This window comes from Lagenorhynchus albirostris, chromosome 10 (genome assembly GCF_949774975.1).
Source record: "Lagenorhynchus albirostris chromosome 10, mLagAlb1.1, whole genome shotgun sequence".
Lineage (NCBI taxonomy): Eukaryota > Metazoa > Chordata > Mammalia > Artiodactyla > Delphinidae > Lagenorhynchus > Lagenorhynchus albirostris.
Window position 1 is genome coordinate 88285093 of NC_083104.1, and position 19970 is coordinate 88305062.

The 19970-nt window shown below is 36.8% G+C and overlaps 1 protein-coding gene across 2 annotated transcripts in view; it reads right to left on the reverse strand.

Moving 5' to 3' along the window:
• CDKAL1 (CDK5 regulatory subunit associated protein 1 like 1) overlaps window positions 1-19970 on the reverse strand; it is a 649098-nt gene that overhangs the window by 356718 nt on the left and 272410 nt on the right. For both annotated transcript variants that reach the window (XM_060164267.1, XM_060164266.1), the window contains one exon: window positions 10829-10932. In XM_060164267.1, the coding sequence (XP_060020250.1) occupies window positions 10829-10932 (104 nt within the window). The remainder of the gene's footprint in view (window positions 1-10828; window positions 10933-19970) is intronic.

Below are 19970 nucleotides of genomic sequence, written 5' to 3' on the forward strand. Positions count from 1 at the left end.
TTGATGACTTCCTGGGCTACTTTTTTGAGTTCCACCATATTTCTGAGCTCTAATCATGCCGTATCAAATGCACATGCACACACACACATTCTGTATCAGGCCTGACTCATGAAACACTGCTACTGTCCCCACACACACCACTGAAGTCTGTCACTTCACACCCACTGAGGAAGGTATTTAGAGAAATCAAATATGTATTTCCTAATGAGATGAACATGTAGAAGACCATTTACGTAGCTTACGTTGTTTATGCTGATATTCTTGACCGTAAATGGTACGTTTCTTCTCCACTTCCATTCAATATTTTGATCAAATGACTTGGTATTTGAGAATCAAGAAGGTTCTCTAGACAAGTTTCTAGAAGTGGTCCTCACAACACCTCTACCTGGGTCATTTTGAGCGAGTCATTTGAAAATGTAAATTCCCGGGTCTATGGCAGACCTACTGAATAGCAAATATGGCCAGATACTTGCATTTTAAATACACATCCCAAAGGTCCAGTGGTTATTCTCAGAGACAGTAAAGTTTAAGAACCGCTTCCATAGATGATTACTACCTCACCATCATTCACCTTCCTTAACTAAAATTCAACAAGTCAAAAAGATCTATGTGGAGCGTATAATCATCTAAGCCTTCATTCCTTCCCTTTTTCATTCAATACATTCTTTCATTAGATCTTTCTCATTCTGCCCCAATTATATTTTCACTGGTTAAATCCTCTTACCCCCCAGGTTCTCACCCATACCAGAAATGAACTAAAGGGCATAGTATTTAAAGTCAGCAGTCTAAATCAAACTTTTCTTTCTTATATTACAAATAACAAGAAATGTGTTGGAACTCACAAAGAGAAATAAAAAGCATAACTGAGAGCAACAAATAAAAAGAAATACAGAAATTTATAACCTCTGCTGAACAGCCAAGGTCCCACTAACAAATATTTTTTTCACGCAGAAAATTGTGCTTGCCGCACCTGACATTGTGCAAGTATGTTTACTGCAATTTAATATCCACACAAGCAGGAGAAGAAATTTAATAATTTTTCAGCTGGAATGAATTGACAGCCAGTGTTAGAAAACTGCATACTCTGCAGAATCAATAAAAGCTGCTGGCATCACAAAGTAGTACTTCTGCCCAGAAAACATCTCACAAAGGTCAGGTTTACAAACCACCAGGTAGCAGTATCACTTTCACATCTTTCCAGGGCTATTAAAATTCCATTAAACAACCTTCCAAAACTAACTTGCAGCCTTTAAAGTTCACCAAAATGATCCCAGAGACAGATCAGCCTCAGTTCAAACTCTGAAAGCAAACCCTTGGTTAACTTCTGTCCCCTTGTCCCCAGAAATCATTTGTAGAATTCTGTTTCATAGAAGAAAAATATCAAAGCAAATATTTATTTATAACTAGAAACGCGGACCTACATGGATATACTCATTTGGTAAAATGACAGATACCCGTTAACTATCAGCAACTACTTTCTAAAAGTAAATTATTTCTCTGTTGCAAATCCTGGAAAGCTGCCACCACCACAGATAATCTGGTATCATAAAATCAAGCCTGTGTTATAAGACACAGTACTCAATTGTGAAGGAAGAGCAGCTGAAACTAAGCAATATCTCTAGCCCACTTTAGAAATATAGATTTTCCAGGCTTTATTTTCATTGTAGGTTCCAAGTCGCATATGGAATTTCATCGAGTATAATCAATTCAGGATTAGCCACTCATTCAACATTTATTGAGCACCTACTAAACCCAAATACACACTGTCACCCATGCCTGGCCCGATGCCCTCCTGGCTCAGTCCCCCAGTGACCTGAAACCCAGATGGAAGGAGAGCGGGAACATTTGTTGCAGGACCAAGAGCCTGCCTCTGAGTGGACGCTCGGCAAGCGTCTTTGTTAAGTACTTCAGGTTTCCTCCAAAGGGCACAAACTTCATTATTTGCTTATTTGATCTCAAAAGCAGATGGATGTGCACTCAGTCAAAACAGAATACAGGCACCGTAGGACCTTGACAGAGAGCAAAGAACTCTGCTGCCCTGCTGAAACCAAATGGCTGGTGGAAAGAATTGGGTTTCCAGTGGAAAATGGGCAGGCTATTCGTTCCTCTAAATCAGTGGTCTCCATATTTTAGAAAATCACTCTCCGGAATCGCTTAAAAATTTTTTTAAATGCATCTCCAGGGAGATTTATTTATTTATTTATTTATTTATTTATTTATTTATTTATTTTTGCGGTACGCGGGCCTCTCACTGTTGTGGCCTCTCCCGTTGCGGAGCACAGGCTCCGGACGCGCAGGCCCAGCGGCCATGACTCACGGGCCTAGCTGCTCCGCGGCACGTGGGATCCTCCCGGACCGGGGCACGAACCCGCGTCCCCTGCATCGGCAGGCGGACTCTCAACCACTGCGCCACCAGGGAAGCCCAAGGGAGATGTATTTATTAATGACACTCAAGCACTACTGTGCTAATATATTATATACAATATGAAACATACACCAAAAAACTTTTTAAGGAAGAGAAAATACAGATCAATATAAATTCTAGTATCTTCTTCCTGCACTCTGACATATCATCTCACTACACGACCTCAGGCATGCAGACCCTAAGCTAGGAGCCTCCACAGCAGGATTCCTCTGTGGTGCCCAAGGACTATGGAAGTGGGGTCAGATCACTGGAGTACCAAATACTTAGCATGTGTTGTCTTAGCCTCCCAAGAAATCCTTCCAGAGTGTTATGCTTTACAGGGCACGGCTGCAAGTTTTAACAAGGAATGCCAAAGCATACAAGTTTAAGAAACTCAGTAAGTGAGTTTGAGTGTTAAAGGGATGCTGTTGAGGCCTAATGCATCTCTCAGTACTCCCTAGAAGAGCTCACGTGTGAAAATTTTCTTGCAAATCTAATGCCAAGTTGGGTTGTTTTTATTCCTTATAGACTATATAAGCTTTTAAGAAAAGTTCAGAGTCGAAACTGCCTATCTGACTATGGCTTACTTTCCCGTGTTCCCATGCTGCATCAAGTCTTGACTTTCCTCATCTCCTTTCCCAAGGTCTCATTATTTTATATGGTTTTCATACTTACTTGCATTCTTGCAGGTTGTTTTGTGGAACAAAATAGAGTAAAAAAGATAAAACTCACCAGTAACAGTGGGGGATGGATATAAAAACGTATTCCCAGAAGCTCCAAATTTTCCGTACTTTGGATTACATGTACTCTGAACTACGAAAGCTTAGAGAATTATGAACAGATGTCATTTCGTAAAACAGCCTTGGGACTGCATCCTTGTTTCCCACAGCAGAGATAAGCAAACCGCACCACTGGCCTCCCTATCTTATTGGCAGAAGTAATGAAAGGCTGATTATAATAATGTATTGCTATCACCGCTTTTCTAAAGCATGTGCCTATCAGGAGAAATATGAACTGTTTCGAATAAACGTTCAATAAATATTTGTTGAATGAATGGCAAAATAACAACTATATAGTTCCAATGGTTACTTCAGTTAAAGAGTCACTGTTTGGTTTCTTTCTTTCATAGACCTCTAGCATCACATAAACCTTAAGATTAAGGATGGCAAGTGGACTTCATCTGGAATACTAAGCAGTGGCTAATAAGAACTCTGTATTAAGAGGGATTCTTTGGGGAAAGCCTGGTTGATCAGTAAAGGATGCCTGGAGTTGGGAAGGCAGAGGCACAGCACAAGGGCTGCCAATTTGCTGACACCACCCTGACAGATAACGGATGTTTTCAAAATGTAGAGATATTTAAGTTAAAAGGCTCAATGGTTTTTGCCATCTGAAGACTTGCTTCCTGGGTCTGTGTACTTTTAATGCTCATTAGTCCAACTGGCTACTCTGTCCTCCTAAACTAGGAGGAGCTCCTTGGAGACAAGGACCCCATCTTTTCCACCCTTTTCATTCCCATACAGCACAGTAAATAAACTCATAAAATGCCAGCTGACCCTTTTGTGATACCTGGAGAAAACAAAAATCACCGAGTCTTTTCACTAAATAAGCACCACTGGATTCTGAAACCAGCCATTTACTAGCAGGGTGGTGTCTGCAAATGAACAACACGCTGTTCTGACCTGCCAACCTCCCTAACCTGGCTCATTCTTTTTTTTTTTCTTTAATTAAATTTTATTGGAGTATAGTTGCTTTATTGTTGTGTTAGTTTCTACTGTACAACAAAGTGAGTCAGCTATAGGTATACATATATCCCCTCTTTTTTGGATTTCCTTCCCATTTAGGTCACCACAGAGCAATGAGTAGAGTTCCCTGTGCTACATGGCTCATTCTTTACTAATCAACCAGGGTTTCCTCCCCACAATACCTCTAGAGGTCAAGAGGGTCAGTTCATTTAATAACTTCAACCAAAAAATTATCTAAACTAGTGGTTCTCAATTCAAGTTCTCAACTCTGGCTTATATGTTAGAATCAACTATATTTTAGAAAATGCAGGGCCTCCCAATCCACAGAAATAATGATGTAGTAGTCAGCAATGGGACACAGACATCAGTGTGGTTTTGGTTTTATAAAATTTGCACGTGACTAAAATGAACAGCTAGACTGATAATACTAATCTATTCTAGATCAACATTAGTTTCTAAAGACTACATCCATCTCTTATGAATTTATGATGTGTATTAGCATATTAGAGACAATAGGAAGTTCCCAATAACGTCTCATTTACTTTAAGTTAGCTTTCTCCAAAGTTGACCATTAAACCCTTATTCGAACACGGCCACTCCCATTGATTCATGTACTGTCTGTAGCTGCTTTTATGCTAGAAGGACAAAAATGAACAGTTGCAGCAGACACCTTGTAGCACACAAAGCCTAAAATATTTACGATCTGGCCCTTTAAGAAAACATCTTCCAGCCCTGGACTGGTGTACTTAAGGGTACACTAGAGAAATACTAAACTACACCAGCCAATTCAGGCCAAATCCTAAAGGTTCTGAGGAAAGGCCTCAGAAGCAAGGGCTCATTAAACAGGGCCCCACCTCTACTTCAATCCTGGCAGTTCTGCTTTCACTTTTCAAAATTCATCTGAAGAAAGTTCCTTTATTGCTAAGAAAACTTTGAACACCACTGACTTAGAAACTCAAAGGTCTAAAGAGGCAAGAACCAAGTAAATCATACTCTGGTCTGCCACAGATAGCCTTAACTAACATTCTCTGAAATAAGAGTGATTAATCTCAGCTTATTTAAACTAAATATCTGATAAACAGCTCTTTAAGGCGTCAGATCTCCCTATCAAGTTATATGTATTATGTACATTACATTTATTTAGCTCCCCCCATTAAAATGTCTTTAAAAGTTATAGTTTAATATTATATTGGGGGATTTGTAAGAATCAACAGAAGAAAAGACAATGTAGAAACTATATCTTAAAATTCTACAACTGCCAGCTAAAGGCATTTCTATTATATTTGTCAATGTCTCTTAGAAAAGAATATAAGAAAATAATTCTTCTTAGTGTTTACAGCCTAGAAACATGTAAATTTCTCATTATAAACTATATCCTCGGGACTTCACTGGTGGTGCAGTGGTTAAGAATCTGCCTGCCAATGTAGGTAGGGGACACGGGTTCAATCCCCCGTCCAGGAAGATCCCACTTGCTGTGGAGCAACTAAGCCCGTGCGCCACAACTACTGAGCCTGCGCTCTAGAGCCCGCGAGTCACAAATAGAGAGTCCGCGCACCACAGCTACTGAAGCCCACCTGCCCTAGAAGCCCGCCCGCCACAACAAGAGAAGCCACCACAATGAGAAGCCCATGTGCAACAAAGAACCAACAGAGCCAAAAATAAATAAATTAATTTTTAAAAATATATCCTTCCTTTTATACATTCATACAAGTTATATAAATCACCCTATCTCCTTATTCTTTGGGACAGCCAAGATTCACCAACTTGAATATACCAACTTGATACCAATATACCAATATACCAATCAGCCAAGATTCAAGTTGGTATAATTATCTTCCCTCTTGAAACATAACACAACATTTCATACACCGTTTATTTTCATGGTCTATTTACATACAATCATTTAACGTAAGCTGCCTAAAATCCCTTTTGGGAAGTTGACAATGTATAACAAATATGTACAGTAACATTATTAATCCTATAGAAGAAACAGATTTCTCAATTTGAACACAGCACAAGTGAAAAGATAAAGGAATAAAAGACATTTAAATAACTGCCAATATAAATTAATAGGATGCAATTATTGGTCTCTTTTTAAGCTTAGATGAAAATCAATATACAGTACTCATTGCTAAAGGTGATAAGTCAAATGCAACAGCTCAACAATCTGAAGTTCATACACCAGAAAATCAAATATTGCTCATATCCTTTCCTATCTAAAAGGGCAGGAAGCAATGTTTTCCAGCTGCACTGCATAATTAATCTCATACACAATAGACAGTATCTTTGCAAGTCTTGAAATAAAACAGAATTCATTTCATAAAATTCCAACATTAATCTTGAAATCACTAAGCATCAAGAAATTTTCTCCTTGCCCTGAATATTTCATCTTAATTTATTTACCTTTCCATAACTGGTTTATGCCACTTATCTTGTGGGGGACGTTCAGATTTATGAGGGAGAAAAAAAGTAGCAACACAGAAATGAGATCTAGAAAAGCACATGAGAGCTATAAAAACAGCTCATCCATCATCTCTACATTTTGATTCCAGAGACAGCAGTGAAAGGTGTTGTTTCCACACCACTCACCCAGCACACTTAAAAAGGTTTGCTCCATCACTTATACAACTGAAACTGATTGATTAGTTGCTAGAGAAAAATCAATACAAATATCCTAGAAAATACTAGCTTGTAAATTCATTCTGGCCCCAACAAAGTATAGGTCATTGCTTGACATGTTTTTCTAGATGTCTAAAATGCAACCATGTCAAACCCCAGCCCCCAAAGACTAGGAAATTTTAAAACCTAAAGTTTGGCATAAGTGAGGAAGTGAGGGGAGAGGTTTCCCAATGGTCTGTTAGAACAATGTGATGATACCCAGAAATTAACCTGGTAAATATTATACTCATATGCAGAACTGCCCACAAAAATGATACACACATTGAGAAGGTAAAAATAGTCCATGAAAATGTCAAGGGGCTAGGATAAGTCCAAAAAAAAAAATGCTAGGAAACCAGTGAAATATAAACTATATTTTTTGCACAAAAGGTAAACTAAAGTTTCCATTCAAAAATATAAACAATTTTATTTACTGATATCCATTCAAAAGTTAATGAGCTCCCTTTCTCATTCCTGGCAGCTGAATGTACAGTCAGTATATTTTTAGTACTTTAGGAAACCATTTTATATTCAGAATGATTTCATGGTTATTTCAGAATCTCTTCTGAATGCTCCCTTGCCTATGGGTTAGCCCTAGTCGCTTCACTCATTACACTTCTAAGAAATAAATGTTTATGAATATAAAATGTTTCATAAATACGCTACTCAGAAAGAAATTGTGATCTTATTGTAATAGTCTGTCACGTGACTGGCAACCAGGATTGTAATCCCTATTCTACAATTGGTGTAGAGTTTTTTTTCTAAATCACTTTGTATTTGTGACACACAGTCATTTAAAACTTCAAGAAAAAGCAAGAAAGGAAACGCAATTTTCAGTTGGGAAATTTAACTTGCACTGACAGGACGGCTTTAAACGTAGCACTAAAATTTACTGACAGCATATTTAGACCTTTCATCTTAGAGTAAATTTTCAAAGAATCATAACGTTTATTACTGATTATAGGACAATTTAATAATGGCATAATGTAGAATTTAAGGGGCTCTAACCCCCCCCAAACGTTCCTAATATCTGAATTACTAAAGAATGAATTACAGAGAAGTCACAGGAATACGAAAAACAGGTTATTTCTTCTATTACATTTAACTTCATAATTATTCTTCGCAATTTTATTTATTATTTATTTTAAAAAATTTTTGGCTGTGACGCACGGCATGAGGGACCTTAGTTCCCTGACCAGGAATCAAACCTGCGCCTTCTGCAGTGGAAGCAGAGTCTTAACCACTAGACCACCAAGGAAGTCCCTTCTTCGCAATTTTAAAACTCAAACATAGGAATCCTGTAAGACCCTTATAATCCCAATGTCTTCTGCAGAAAAAAGACAATGCTGCTAACTCAATGTCTTTTAAATGTGAGCTTATAGACTGCTATTTCCTATTGTGAGATTATAAGACCATCCTTAGCATGAATTTGCAATTCTTAAGTTAAGAAAATAAAAGGTAATTGTCATACTAGTTTCTACCTATAGAGACATTTTTCATAAGACATATTTTAGAAGCAAAAGAAAATTTGTCTTTTGATTCTAATCATTAAATGTTCCAATATTAGATGTTCCAACATTCTCACTCAAAATTAGACTTCTCTTGTTGGATTTATTTTAAATTCCTTCAGTTTAAGTAACATGACTTCTTCATAATAAGGACACAACCAATTACTTCATGTAAGTTATCTCAAATTCAAACAACAAGCAACACTTAATGTCACAGTAATGAGAAAACCATGGCTTGTATATAGGTCAAGTACCTTGGTCAGATCATGTGGCTGGTAAGCAGCAGAGCACTGTTTTGAATTCAAACTCTCCTATGGCAAAGAGCATCTTAGGACTTAAAATTGCCTAAACACACTGGCTTACCTAGAAAGTTATGACCTTGATATTTTAGTAACAGTTCCACATAGCAATAAAATGAGCCTGCCAGTCCAAAAACTAGCCTTCCATTTCAACCCTAATATTCAGATAACAAGACAACAGAAAAATTTTACACCTACTACTGGGCATACACCCAGAGAAAACCATAATTCAAAAAGACACATGCACCCCAGTGTTCATTACAGCGCTATTTACAATAGCCAGGTCATGGAAGCAACCTAAATGCCCACTGACAGACGAATGGATAAAGAAGATGTGGTAGTACATATATACAATGGAATATTACTCAGCCATAAAAAGGAATGAAACTGGGTCATTTGTAAAGACTTGGATGGACCTAGAGACTGTCATACAGAGTGAAAAAAGTCAGAAAGAGAAAAACAAATATCGTATATTAACGCAGATATGTGGAATCTAGAAAAATGGTACAGATGAACCGGTTCGCAGGGCAGAAATACAGATGTAGAGAGCAAACATACGGACACCAAGGGGGGAAAGTGGCAGGCGGGGTGGTGGTGGTGGTGGGATGAATTGGGAGACTGAGATTGACATATATACACTAATATGTGTAAAATAGATAACGAATAAGAACCTGCTGTATAAAAAATAAATAAAATAAAATTCAAAAAAAAAGAAAAACTTTACATTGCAAACATTCCTTGGTTGGGAATAACCAAGCACATCCGTATCTACTGATGATGATGAATGTAGTATTAAATAAACATCTTCTAATACTTTCTCTATAAATAGCCACTAAATCACTGCTAACCTCTGATATATTCTTTGAATCACTCACCTTAACCAGCAAAGTCACTTGTATTTGTAATTTGAATACCTTCCAATTTGCAGAGTTAGGTGGATAGATCATATAGTTTTAACATCTCCATTATCCAACAGATATATGGAAAAACAAACACTAAGTAAGAATGCCAGCAAAGGGATCATTTTTCAAATAAAGTAGGTTTCTGTGCAAATTCATGCCCTTTCTGAAAAATCCTTAAAGTAGCCATGTTGCAGAAAAGACAACCACCCAGACTTTTCCTAAAATTAGACAATTACCTGGCTCTGAAAGCAAACAACTGCAAGAGTCAGTGAGTTTCCATTTATTTCTTTCAATACAAGCTGAATGTGAACAGAGGAGGGGACTGTGCTAAGAATATAAAGGTAGAAAAAAAATTGTTGAGACGTGTTAGATTAATCAAGGGTGTTTTTCTCTCTGCTATAAAGAGCATTTCAAATTCATGTTGATAAAAGCTTTAGACTGAATAAGTTTGTTTGGAACTCATACATTCTGAGATGCAGGATGTGAAGTACTGAAAGTAGCTCTCCAAGTTACTTGCTAAAAGGCAAAGTACATTACCAATAACTACTAACCCACAAGATTATGAGACAATAGATTATCTCATGTTGGTTATAAAAGCACATCAATGTTATATACACGTATTATAAGCCAAGACAAAAGGGGCAATTTATGGTTAGGTATCAACACAACTGTGACTCAACACAACTGAGACTCGCGTTACAGATACGTCTTACTATATGCTGAGAGATACCTAGGCAATCACATTTTCCAGCAAGTGATGATTCAAAGTAGCTGGCCACCCACACAAAAATTGTTCTCATTAGGACTCTCTACCAGTACCAATATTTACTGCCCCACAGCAGTCCTGTGGACGACGAGGGTTATCTCTTCTGGCTCACAGTAAAACCTACCTTCTCTTTCCAAAACTCCTGGCAACCCTTATTAGCTCTATATTCTGAATGGACCAAGAATTACCAAAGAAAGAGGGAGAAATCTTGAGTATTTCACTCAGTCCACAAAAGTCTTATTAACACACAACAGAAGGTCATGGCTTTCATTTTTATTTTTTTGCCTCTTCCATGGAATATAAAGATAGGTGATGAACTTCAAAATACATCACTTACCTTAGAGTCATAAGAAAACAGAAGAGTGGTGAAAGGGGAGTTATGTCAATATTATAACCTGAATCTGGTAACATCTTCTATTAGATAAGCTGAAACATTTGTAAACTCTTCAGAAAGCTAAAGAAGCATGTATCTAAAGTGAACTGTTACTTAGAAGACTATTATAATTTATTGAAAAGACTATAATCACACAGAATTCTAGAAACTCTTACCTTGAAAAGACTGTTTGGCTCTATCTACTAACTCATCAACTGGATAACTGGCCAAATTTCCTCTGGCGTGTTTAGTTTTGCAGTAGGTACAAGCATTGAGACACCTGTTCAAACGACAGCAATAAATAAAGTTAAATTTTTAAAGACAGTGCACACTTAACACGGGAAAAAATATCCAAAACATACACCAAAGTGCTGTTTTAGTATCACTTGCCAGGTTATGTAAGAGATATAAAAAATGAATATCTACCATGCTTCATATTTATTTTATTTCCACCAGGCACAGAAATCTGCAATTTGCAATTCTGTTAAGTTTCAACTATTCAAGAAAGATTGTACAAATCCCATATTATCTTCAAATGCACACATTAATGTGGAAACAAAAATGATAAATGCTTACAATGGTTAATCAAAACAAATTAAAGATTCACATTTTTTAAAACCAATGACATTTATTTGGCTATCATAAAACTAAAATTTTAGTATCACTTATATATACCGTATTATTCATAAATGAAAAAGCTTTTCATTTAACTTTTAACTAATGATTTAAGAATAAACAGGCGGGGACTTCCCTGGTGGCACATTGGTTAAGAATCCGCCTGCCAATGCAGGGGACATGGGTTTGATCCCTGGTCCGGAAAAGATCCCACATGCCACAGAGAAACTAAGTCCATGTGCCACAACTACTGAGCACGCACGCCATAACTACTGAAGACCACGCACCCTAGAGCCCGCACACTGCAACTACTGAGCCCACGTTCTGCAACTACTGAAGCCCATGCACCTAGAGCCTGTGCTCTGCAATGAAGAGTAGCCCCTGCTCGCTGCAACTAGAGAAAGCCTGCGCACAGCAACAAAGACCCAATGCAGCCAAATAAATAAATAAAATTTTAAAAAAGAATAAATAGGCAGTACAGAATTCTCATAAGAAAGTACACCCTAAGAAATCTTCAGATAATATTTTTAACTCCTTGAAATCAGAAAAAAATATTAAAACATGTCCAGTGAATGCTCTTTGGGATTATATTAGTCAAAGTAAAGAAGAATAATGACATTAATTTTAAAAAATCAAAAAATAGGATTAATTCCCAAAATACTTCAGACATGATACAGAATTGTTTTTTAAAAACTAAAATGTTGGACTTCCCTGGTGGCGCAGTGGTTAAGAATCCGCCTGCCAATGCAGGGGACACAGGTTTGAGCCCTGGTCTGGGAAGATCCCACATGCTGCAGAGCAACTAAGCCCATGCACCAGAACTACTGAGCCTGAGCTCTAGAGCCCACGAGCCACAACTACTGAGCCCGTGTGCCACAACTACTGAAGCCCACATGCCTAGAGCCCGTGCTCCACAACAAGAGAAGCCACCGCAATGAGAAGCCCATGCACCACAACAAAGAGTAGCTCCTGCTCGCTGCAACTAGAGAAAGCCCACGTGCAGCAATGAAGACCCAATGCAGCCAGAAATAAACAAATTAATTAATTAAGAAAAAAAACCTAAAATGTTTGTTCTACTCTTATAATTTCAAAATATAGTTTAAATAAATTTTCTTATTATAAAATTAAAGAAAAACAATTACATATAAGATATTCTTATGTCAGAAAGATAAGGCTCAACAACATTGAACAAAACAAAGAATAACATTTCTTCAATGATTCAACTGCTATAATAAATAGCAAGGTTTTAAAAGACCATCATTATACAAATGCTTTAAAATTTCAAACAGAGGAAAACAACTTTTAATAATTATAACTGGCCAATGTGTAATTCTGTTAATATATGACTTTAAAATACATATAAATCATTGAACTCACGAGGCAACAATGTAATGCTTAATTTCTAATTATTTTTGCATGGAGCTCTTAAGTGAAACAACACACACATTTTGATTTTTAACTGACCACATGTTCTTAAACAGCTAACATTCCTTTCTTCCTAAGCCATTTACACACACACACACACACACACACACACACACACACACACACACACACACACACACAAATTGTGGCCTCTCTCTTATGAATAGAGGTTCCAGTCTCCCAATTGTTATATGTCTTCTCTTTTCAATTTCCATCTGTTCCATAACAAGGGCAAAAAGAAAGCTGGTTTTTTTTTTTTTTGGCTTCTCCTTGGGAGAGTAACTCACTTTTGTTTAGCCCTGATTGAGCACCAGTCATTTTGCTAGATGTTTTACATACATTATCTCATTTAACTCTTCTAGAGTTGATGTTACTATCTCCATCTTACAGATGAAGAATCTGCTAACAAAAAGTCAGATAATACCCCTCATTCCACAGAAAAACAAAGGAGCATAAGATACTATATACTATGAACAACCACACACCAATTAACTGAACAACCTAGAGTAAATAAATAAGCTAGAAATGTACAACCCACCAAGACTAAATCATGATCCCATTTACAACAGCAAAAACAGTAAAATACCCAGGAATTAATGTAACCAAGAAGGTGAAAGAGCTGTACAATGAGAAGTTTAAGACATTGATGAAAGAAAAAAAAAAAATCACCAAAGCTGGAGGCATCACAGTTCCTGATTTCAAACTATATTACAGAGCTATAGTAATCAAAACAGTAGGTGCTGGTGTAAAAACAGGCAAATAGACCAACATAAAAGAATTGAGAGCCCAGGAATAAACTCACGCATATACCGTCAACTAACATTTGACAAAGGAGCCAAGAATACTCAATGGAGAAAAGATAGTCTATTCAACAAATAGTGCTGGGAAAATTGGATATTCATATGCAAGAGAATGAACTATCACTAACTTATACAACTGACAAGAATTAATTCAAAATGGATTAAAGACAAATGTAAGTCCAGAAACCATAAAACTCCTAGAAGAAAACACAGGGAAACAGCTCCTTGACATTGTTCTTAGCAATTATTTTTGTGGATATGACACCTAAAGCACAAGTAACAGAAGCAAAAACAAGCAAGTTGGACTGCATCAAACTAAAAAGCTTCTGCACAGCAAAGGAAACAATGAACAAAATGAAAAGGCAACCAACAGAATGGGAGAAAATATTTTCAAACCATATATCTGATTCATAATAAATTCATAATAATATATGATTATTACTCTACAATAAGGGATTCATAATATCTGGTAAGGGGTTAATATACAAAATATATTTTTAAAAACTCATGCACCTCAATAATAAATAATAATAATCCAATTTTAAGACATCCAAATAATATGGATGGACATTTCTCCAAAGAAAATATTCAAATGGCCAACAGGTACAAGAAAAGATACTCAACATCACTAATCATCAAGAAAATGCAAATCAATATCACAGTATCACCTCACACTTGATAGAAAGGCTATTATCAAAAAGGTAAGAGTTAACAACACCTGGCAAGGATGTAGACAAATAGGAACCCTTGTGCACTATTGGTGGGAATGTAAATTGGTACTGCCACCATGAAAAACAGTATAGAGGTTCCTCAAAAAATTAAAAATAGAACTACTATATGATCCAGCAATTCCATTTCTGGGTTTATCTCCAAAGGAGATGAAATCACTACCTCAAAGAGGTTTCTGCAAACTCATTTTCATTGCAGCATTATCTACAATAGCCAAACATGGAAACAACCCAACTGTTCTTCAACAAATGAACGGATGAAGAAAATGTGATACGTTTAAACAATGGGATGTTATTCAGCTATTAAAAATAAGGAAAACCTGCCATTAGCAACAACATGGATGGATCTTGAGGGCATTATGCTAACTGAAATAAGTGAGTCAGAGAAAGAAAAATACTGTATGATCTCACTTATATGTGGAATCTAAAATAAACATACAAAATCTGAAAAAAACCCAACTTCATAGAAACTAAGAAAATATTGTTGATCACCAGAGGGTGAGATTTGTGGGAGGTGGGGGAAAAGGGTGAAGGTGGTCTAAAGTTAACAGCTTCTAGTTATAAAATAAATAAATTCTGGGGGTGTAATGTACAGCATGGTGACTGTAGTTATCAATTCTGTATCGTATATCTCAACAGCGTTAAGAAAACAGAACTTAAAAGTTCTCATTACAAGAAAAAATCTGTAATTATGTAAAACAAGGGATGTTAACTAAAACTGTTGTAAACATTTCACAATACATACATATATCAAATAATTGTGTTGTGCATCTTAAACTTACACAATGTTATATGGCAATTATATCAGTAAAACCGTGGGGGAAAAATCAGATAAGTAGCTTGTCTGAGACATGTAACAGCTAAAATTCAAATATAAGCCTGCCAAATTTCAAATTCCCTCCTGTTTCCATACCAAGCTGCCTCCCCAGAATAAATATGTATCAAATATCCTAGCTATAGACAAATGCAGATAAGAAATAATAGTAAGACAGGCAATCATCTGACATGAGATATAAAGTAATACAACACATATATTCAAAGATATGGCTGGTATTCATCATCCTGTGTATGGAACTGTTTGTTTAAAACCTGTTTCTCTCCTTTATTCTTTGGAAATCTAAGGCTAGGCTTCTTGTCCATCCACTGGCCCAAACTAGTTATTTCACCGTTGTTGTTTATAAGTTCTGTTTTTCATCCAACTGCTGCTCTGTGGCAAAATATGTCACCTTGTTTGTCTTGCCATGGTTTTTAAATTCTACTGCTCAGGTCCTCCAAGCTGATTCCTCTCTCTGTCCTTCTCCTCGGTGGCTTCATGATGGGCTCAATGCAAAAGACACCTTATTCATTCACCTGGGATCCCCCCTCATGACTGCCATTCACTCAAGTTGAATCGGCACCGTTCTGAGGAATCTGCTCTCTCTACCCTCGATACTACTTATTCCCAATGGAGAGCTCCATAAATTAAGTGGACAATCTCGATAAAAGCTAATACTATTTCTAACTTGGGCTATTTCTTAAAAATAACTTTCTTAAGGGACACTAGCCTAGAGAAGGGGAAGGAAAACAGAAGGGAAACATGTATTTTAAATATTTATAACATAAATCAATTAACACACATAAAACACTTAGAATACTGCCGGCACCTAGTAAGTGATCAGTAACTTTAATGCAACTGTTCTAAACAATTCTGTAAGGAATTAATTATGCACTATCATGTTCCAGGGGTACCTAACTTTATGGAACAGATGTGTTGCTGATAGGTTGACTTAAATCAACTATGGAAACCAAACCATGTTTTCCTACTGGCTCACTTAATAAAGGTGGAAATGTATTACCCCCCATGGAAAATCGCTCATGAAAATGTACTAAAACATTTAAATAAAACAAGCTGATATTTGGAAACATTTATAAGAATCAAAATAAGCCAGTAAGTATAAATAGTACATTAAGAATGCAAAATATTCTTCACTAAATTGCTCCCTTGGGGTTAGAGTTGTTGATGTGATATACTTTTGAAGTTCTAAACTCTTTATTGCATAAGATGGGTTCATCCTTATCTGCAATTACCAAAGTAATACTTCATATTATTTCAATAAAGTGAAAATTTCTATAGAGAGCATTTCTATAAGCATGTTATAACAGCACTAATCAAGCATTAAATCTGCTATGTCTTACATTTAAAAAGGAGAGATATTTGTTATAATACACAGGAAAAATATCCAATACAAAATCAGAAAAGAAAGAAAGAGCTTTTTGATGCTATTTGGCTTAAAAACAATCTTCTCAAACACCAGGAATTATGATGACCAATCATTTCGACATGACAAGCCTCCAACAAAATAAAAGGATTCATCATAGAAACCTTTAGTAGTTTCAGTTATCTGTAAACAATTAAATAATTGTCTAAGAGTAAGAACACTGAGCCAGTTTCTTTAACCGTCACAAAACAAAAGGTCTTTGAGGGTCGACTGTTGAAAGCCAAAACCAAAAAGAGATGGCTGTTGAACTGCAAGGAAGAGGCAAAATCCTGAACAGACATAGCCTGTTGTGATAGAAGGATAAAGGTAGCACACCCTACCTACTCATCTTTGTACAGGTTGTTATATGGCCACAGGCCAAGAAATAACTAAAAACCTCAGAAGCAGAGACAGACTGGGCATTTAATATAGCAGTATAACTCAAGTCTTAAAAAGCATCTGTGGTAGAATATTTTTAAATTACAGAAACTAAATATGTGAAATAACAATAAATTTTCACAATTAAAATTAAAAATTAAAATATTTCAAAGGGTTCAAATGTACAACATGCCAATTTGATACCAAAACCACATAAAGCAAAGAAAAATTAAAAGTTTTAATACATTAGGCTTTTTCTTCTAAAGAGCATCTTTAGATATCAGAAGTTTGGGAATAATTTAAAAATCAGACTTATACTTTTAAAGTTTCACCCACACTAATATCACTTTTTTTAAGGCGAAAAAAAGCTTATGTGACTCAGGATTCTGCTTCTCTCTGCTTAGGGTCAAAGATAATTTGAAATATGCAGAAACTATTGTTTTAACAATAACATTAACACTTCAAACTAACATTCTGTGCCACTCACATAATTTAATCCTTATTTATTTTTAATCAGTTGACAGAGCATTATCTTTCTCAAAGCTTCAAACTTTACAAAATAAGCCCTTCATAGAGCAAAACCTTGGAAAAATCATATTGTGGCCTTCCATATGGAAGCCTCCTGAAGCAAAGAAAAAACAAAAACTCAAGAAATAGAAGGTTCACACACTGTAGGCTGTGCCAGACGTGACTGTTAAATATCGCCTATTGTGAGCCCTCATCATGGTTTTTAAAGTATTTTAAAGTATTTCCAGGAAAATTACACACTTTTTGATCTTTTAAATAAATACAAGAGATACTCTTAGCAAAATCTGATTGGATCTTCAAATGATAATTCCTATTTGCCAAGATCAAAATCCTGAACAAGCAAAGGAAAAATAACACCTGAAAAACTAGCAGAATATCTCCTAAATTCTTTAAGCTTCCTGTGGCCAGGACTCCTCCAATGTAACAAATCTCTCCACCTGAGTTACTGCCTCGATCTCCAATCTCAATCTCCTACTCCAAAAATCCATTCTAATAATTACCACCTCTGTCTTTAACTGTAATTGTGCCCTTTGTGGAGTTCCTTTTCATCTGGGGGGGAGGGGGAGAGAGGAGGGGTCAGAGGTAGGTCTGGGAACCCAGCTGCTAACCCTTCTATCTGTACAAAATTCAAAAACAATTGCAGCTATACTTTTTCCTTATCCTACCCCCATTAGCCGCTGTACTATATCCTTTGTTTCAAAAACTTGTGCCATCATATTTAAACTCTGTACCCTTATTTCTCATTCGCTTTACCTGAAAGAGATATCCTTATCATCATCACCCATCAATCTCTATAAAAATCATCACAAGGGCTTCCCTGGTGGCGCAGTGGTTGAGAGCCCGCCTGCCGATGCAGGGGACACGGGTTCGTGCCCGGGTAGATCCCACATGCCGCGGAGCGGCTGGGCCCGTGAGCCATGGCTGCTGAGCCTGCGCATCCAGAGCCTGTGCTCCGCGACGGGAGAGGCCACAACAGTGAGAGGCCCGCGAACCGCAAAAAAAAAAAAAATCATCACAAGCTTTAAAATCATTTGGAGTATGGGAGGTGCTAATAAGAGTAAAAGATGGTTGCTGAATGCTCGCCAGACACTCAGCCATACACTTATATTGTTTCATTTATCCTCACAACAATCTTGATGTAAGTATCATTATCCTTAATTTTCATACAGGAAAGTGAGGCCGAAAGGGATTTAAAAACTAGCCCAAAGTTGCATAGATGGCCAAGTGAAAGATGCAATCAATCTTATCTGAAATTCTTTGATCACTGATTGTACTCTACTTCTCTTAAGATACAATATCTTACTCTAGGTAAGAATACGTGATTGTTGGGAAGGATTATGGGAAGATGGCACAGTGGGAAGCTCCAGGAATCTGTCTCCCCACCTAGACAACAACTGCACTGGCAGAATCTGTCTGGTGTAACTATTTTGGAACTCTGGAGTCAGCTGAAGGCTAGCAACTTCCAAGGGAAGATTTGAATGGCAAATTGCCCAACAACAATGAAATAAACATAGGACAATTTCCAGAACAGACCATATAACCACAAATTAAGACTCCAAATACTTTATTTTTTTTAAGATTTTTTTTTGATGTGGACCATTTTTTTAAAGTCTTTATTCAGTATGTTACAATATTGCTTCTGTTATGTTTTTTGGTTTTTTGGCCGAAAGGCATGTGGGCTCTTAGCTCCCTGACCAGGGGTCGAACCCACACCCCCTGTATTGGAAGGCAAAGTCTTAACCACTGGACTACCAGGGAAGTCCCCCAAATATTTTAAAAGATAGATATCATACAAAGTTTCTTCTCTGACCACAAGAGAATGAAGTCAGAAATAAGTAACAAAAAGAAGAGGGAAAATTCACAAAATTGTGGAAATTAAGCAACACACTTTTAAATAACCTACGAATCAGAAAAGAAATCACAAAAGAAATTAGAAAATACTTAGAGATGAACAAAAACAAACACCACACACCAAAACTTATGGGAGGCAGATAAAGGAGTTCTATGGGGAAATTTCAAAGCTAGCTATAACCACTTAAAAAAGAAAGATCTCATATCAATACCCAACATTACAATGTAAGTATACAGAAAAAGAAGAATAAACTAAAATCAAAGCTGGCAGAATGAAGGAAATAAAGATTTTAGAAAAGGTAAACAAAATAGAGAATAGAAAAACAAAAGAGAAAATCAACAAAACTGAAAGTTGATTCTTCAGAAAGATCAATAAAATTGACAAACCTTTAGCTAGATGGACTAAGAACAAAAAGAGGAGACTCTAGGGCTTCCCTGGTGGCACAGTGGTTGAGAGTCCGCCTGCCGATGCAGGGGACATGGGTTCGTGCCCTGGTCCGGGAAGATCCCACGTGCCATGGAGCGGCTGGGCCCGTGAGCCATGGCCGCTGAGCCTGCACTCCTCAACGGGAAAGGCCACAACAGTGAGAGGCCCGCGTACTGCACAAAACAAAAAAACAAACAAAAAAAAAAAAAAAAAGAGGAGACTCTAGTATAATCAGAAATGAAAGTGGGATATTACTACTCATCCTAAAGAAATAAAAAGGATTATAAGGGAGTGACATGAACAATTGTACACCAACAAATTGTATTACC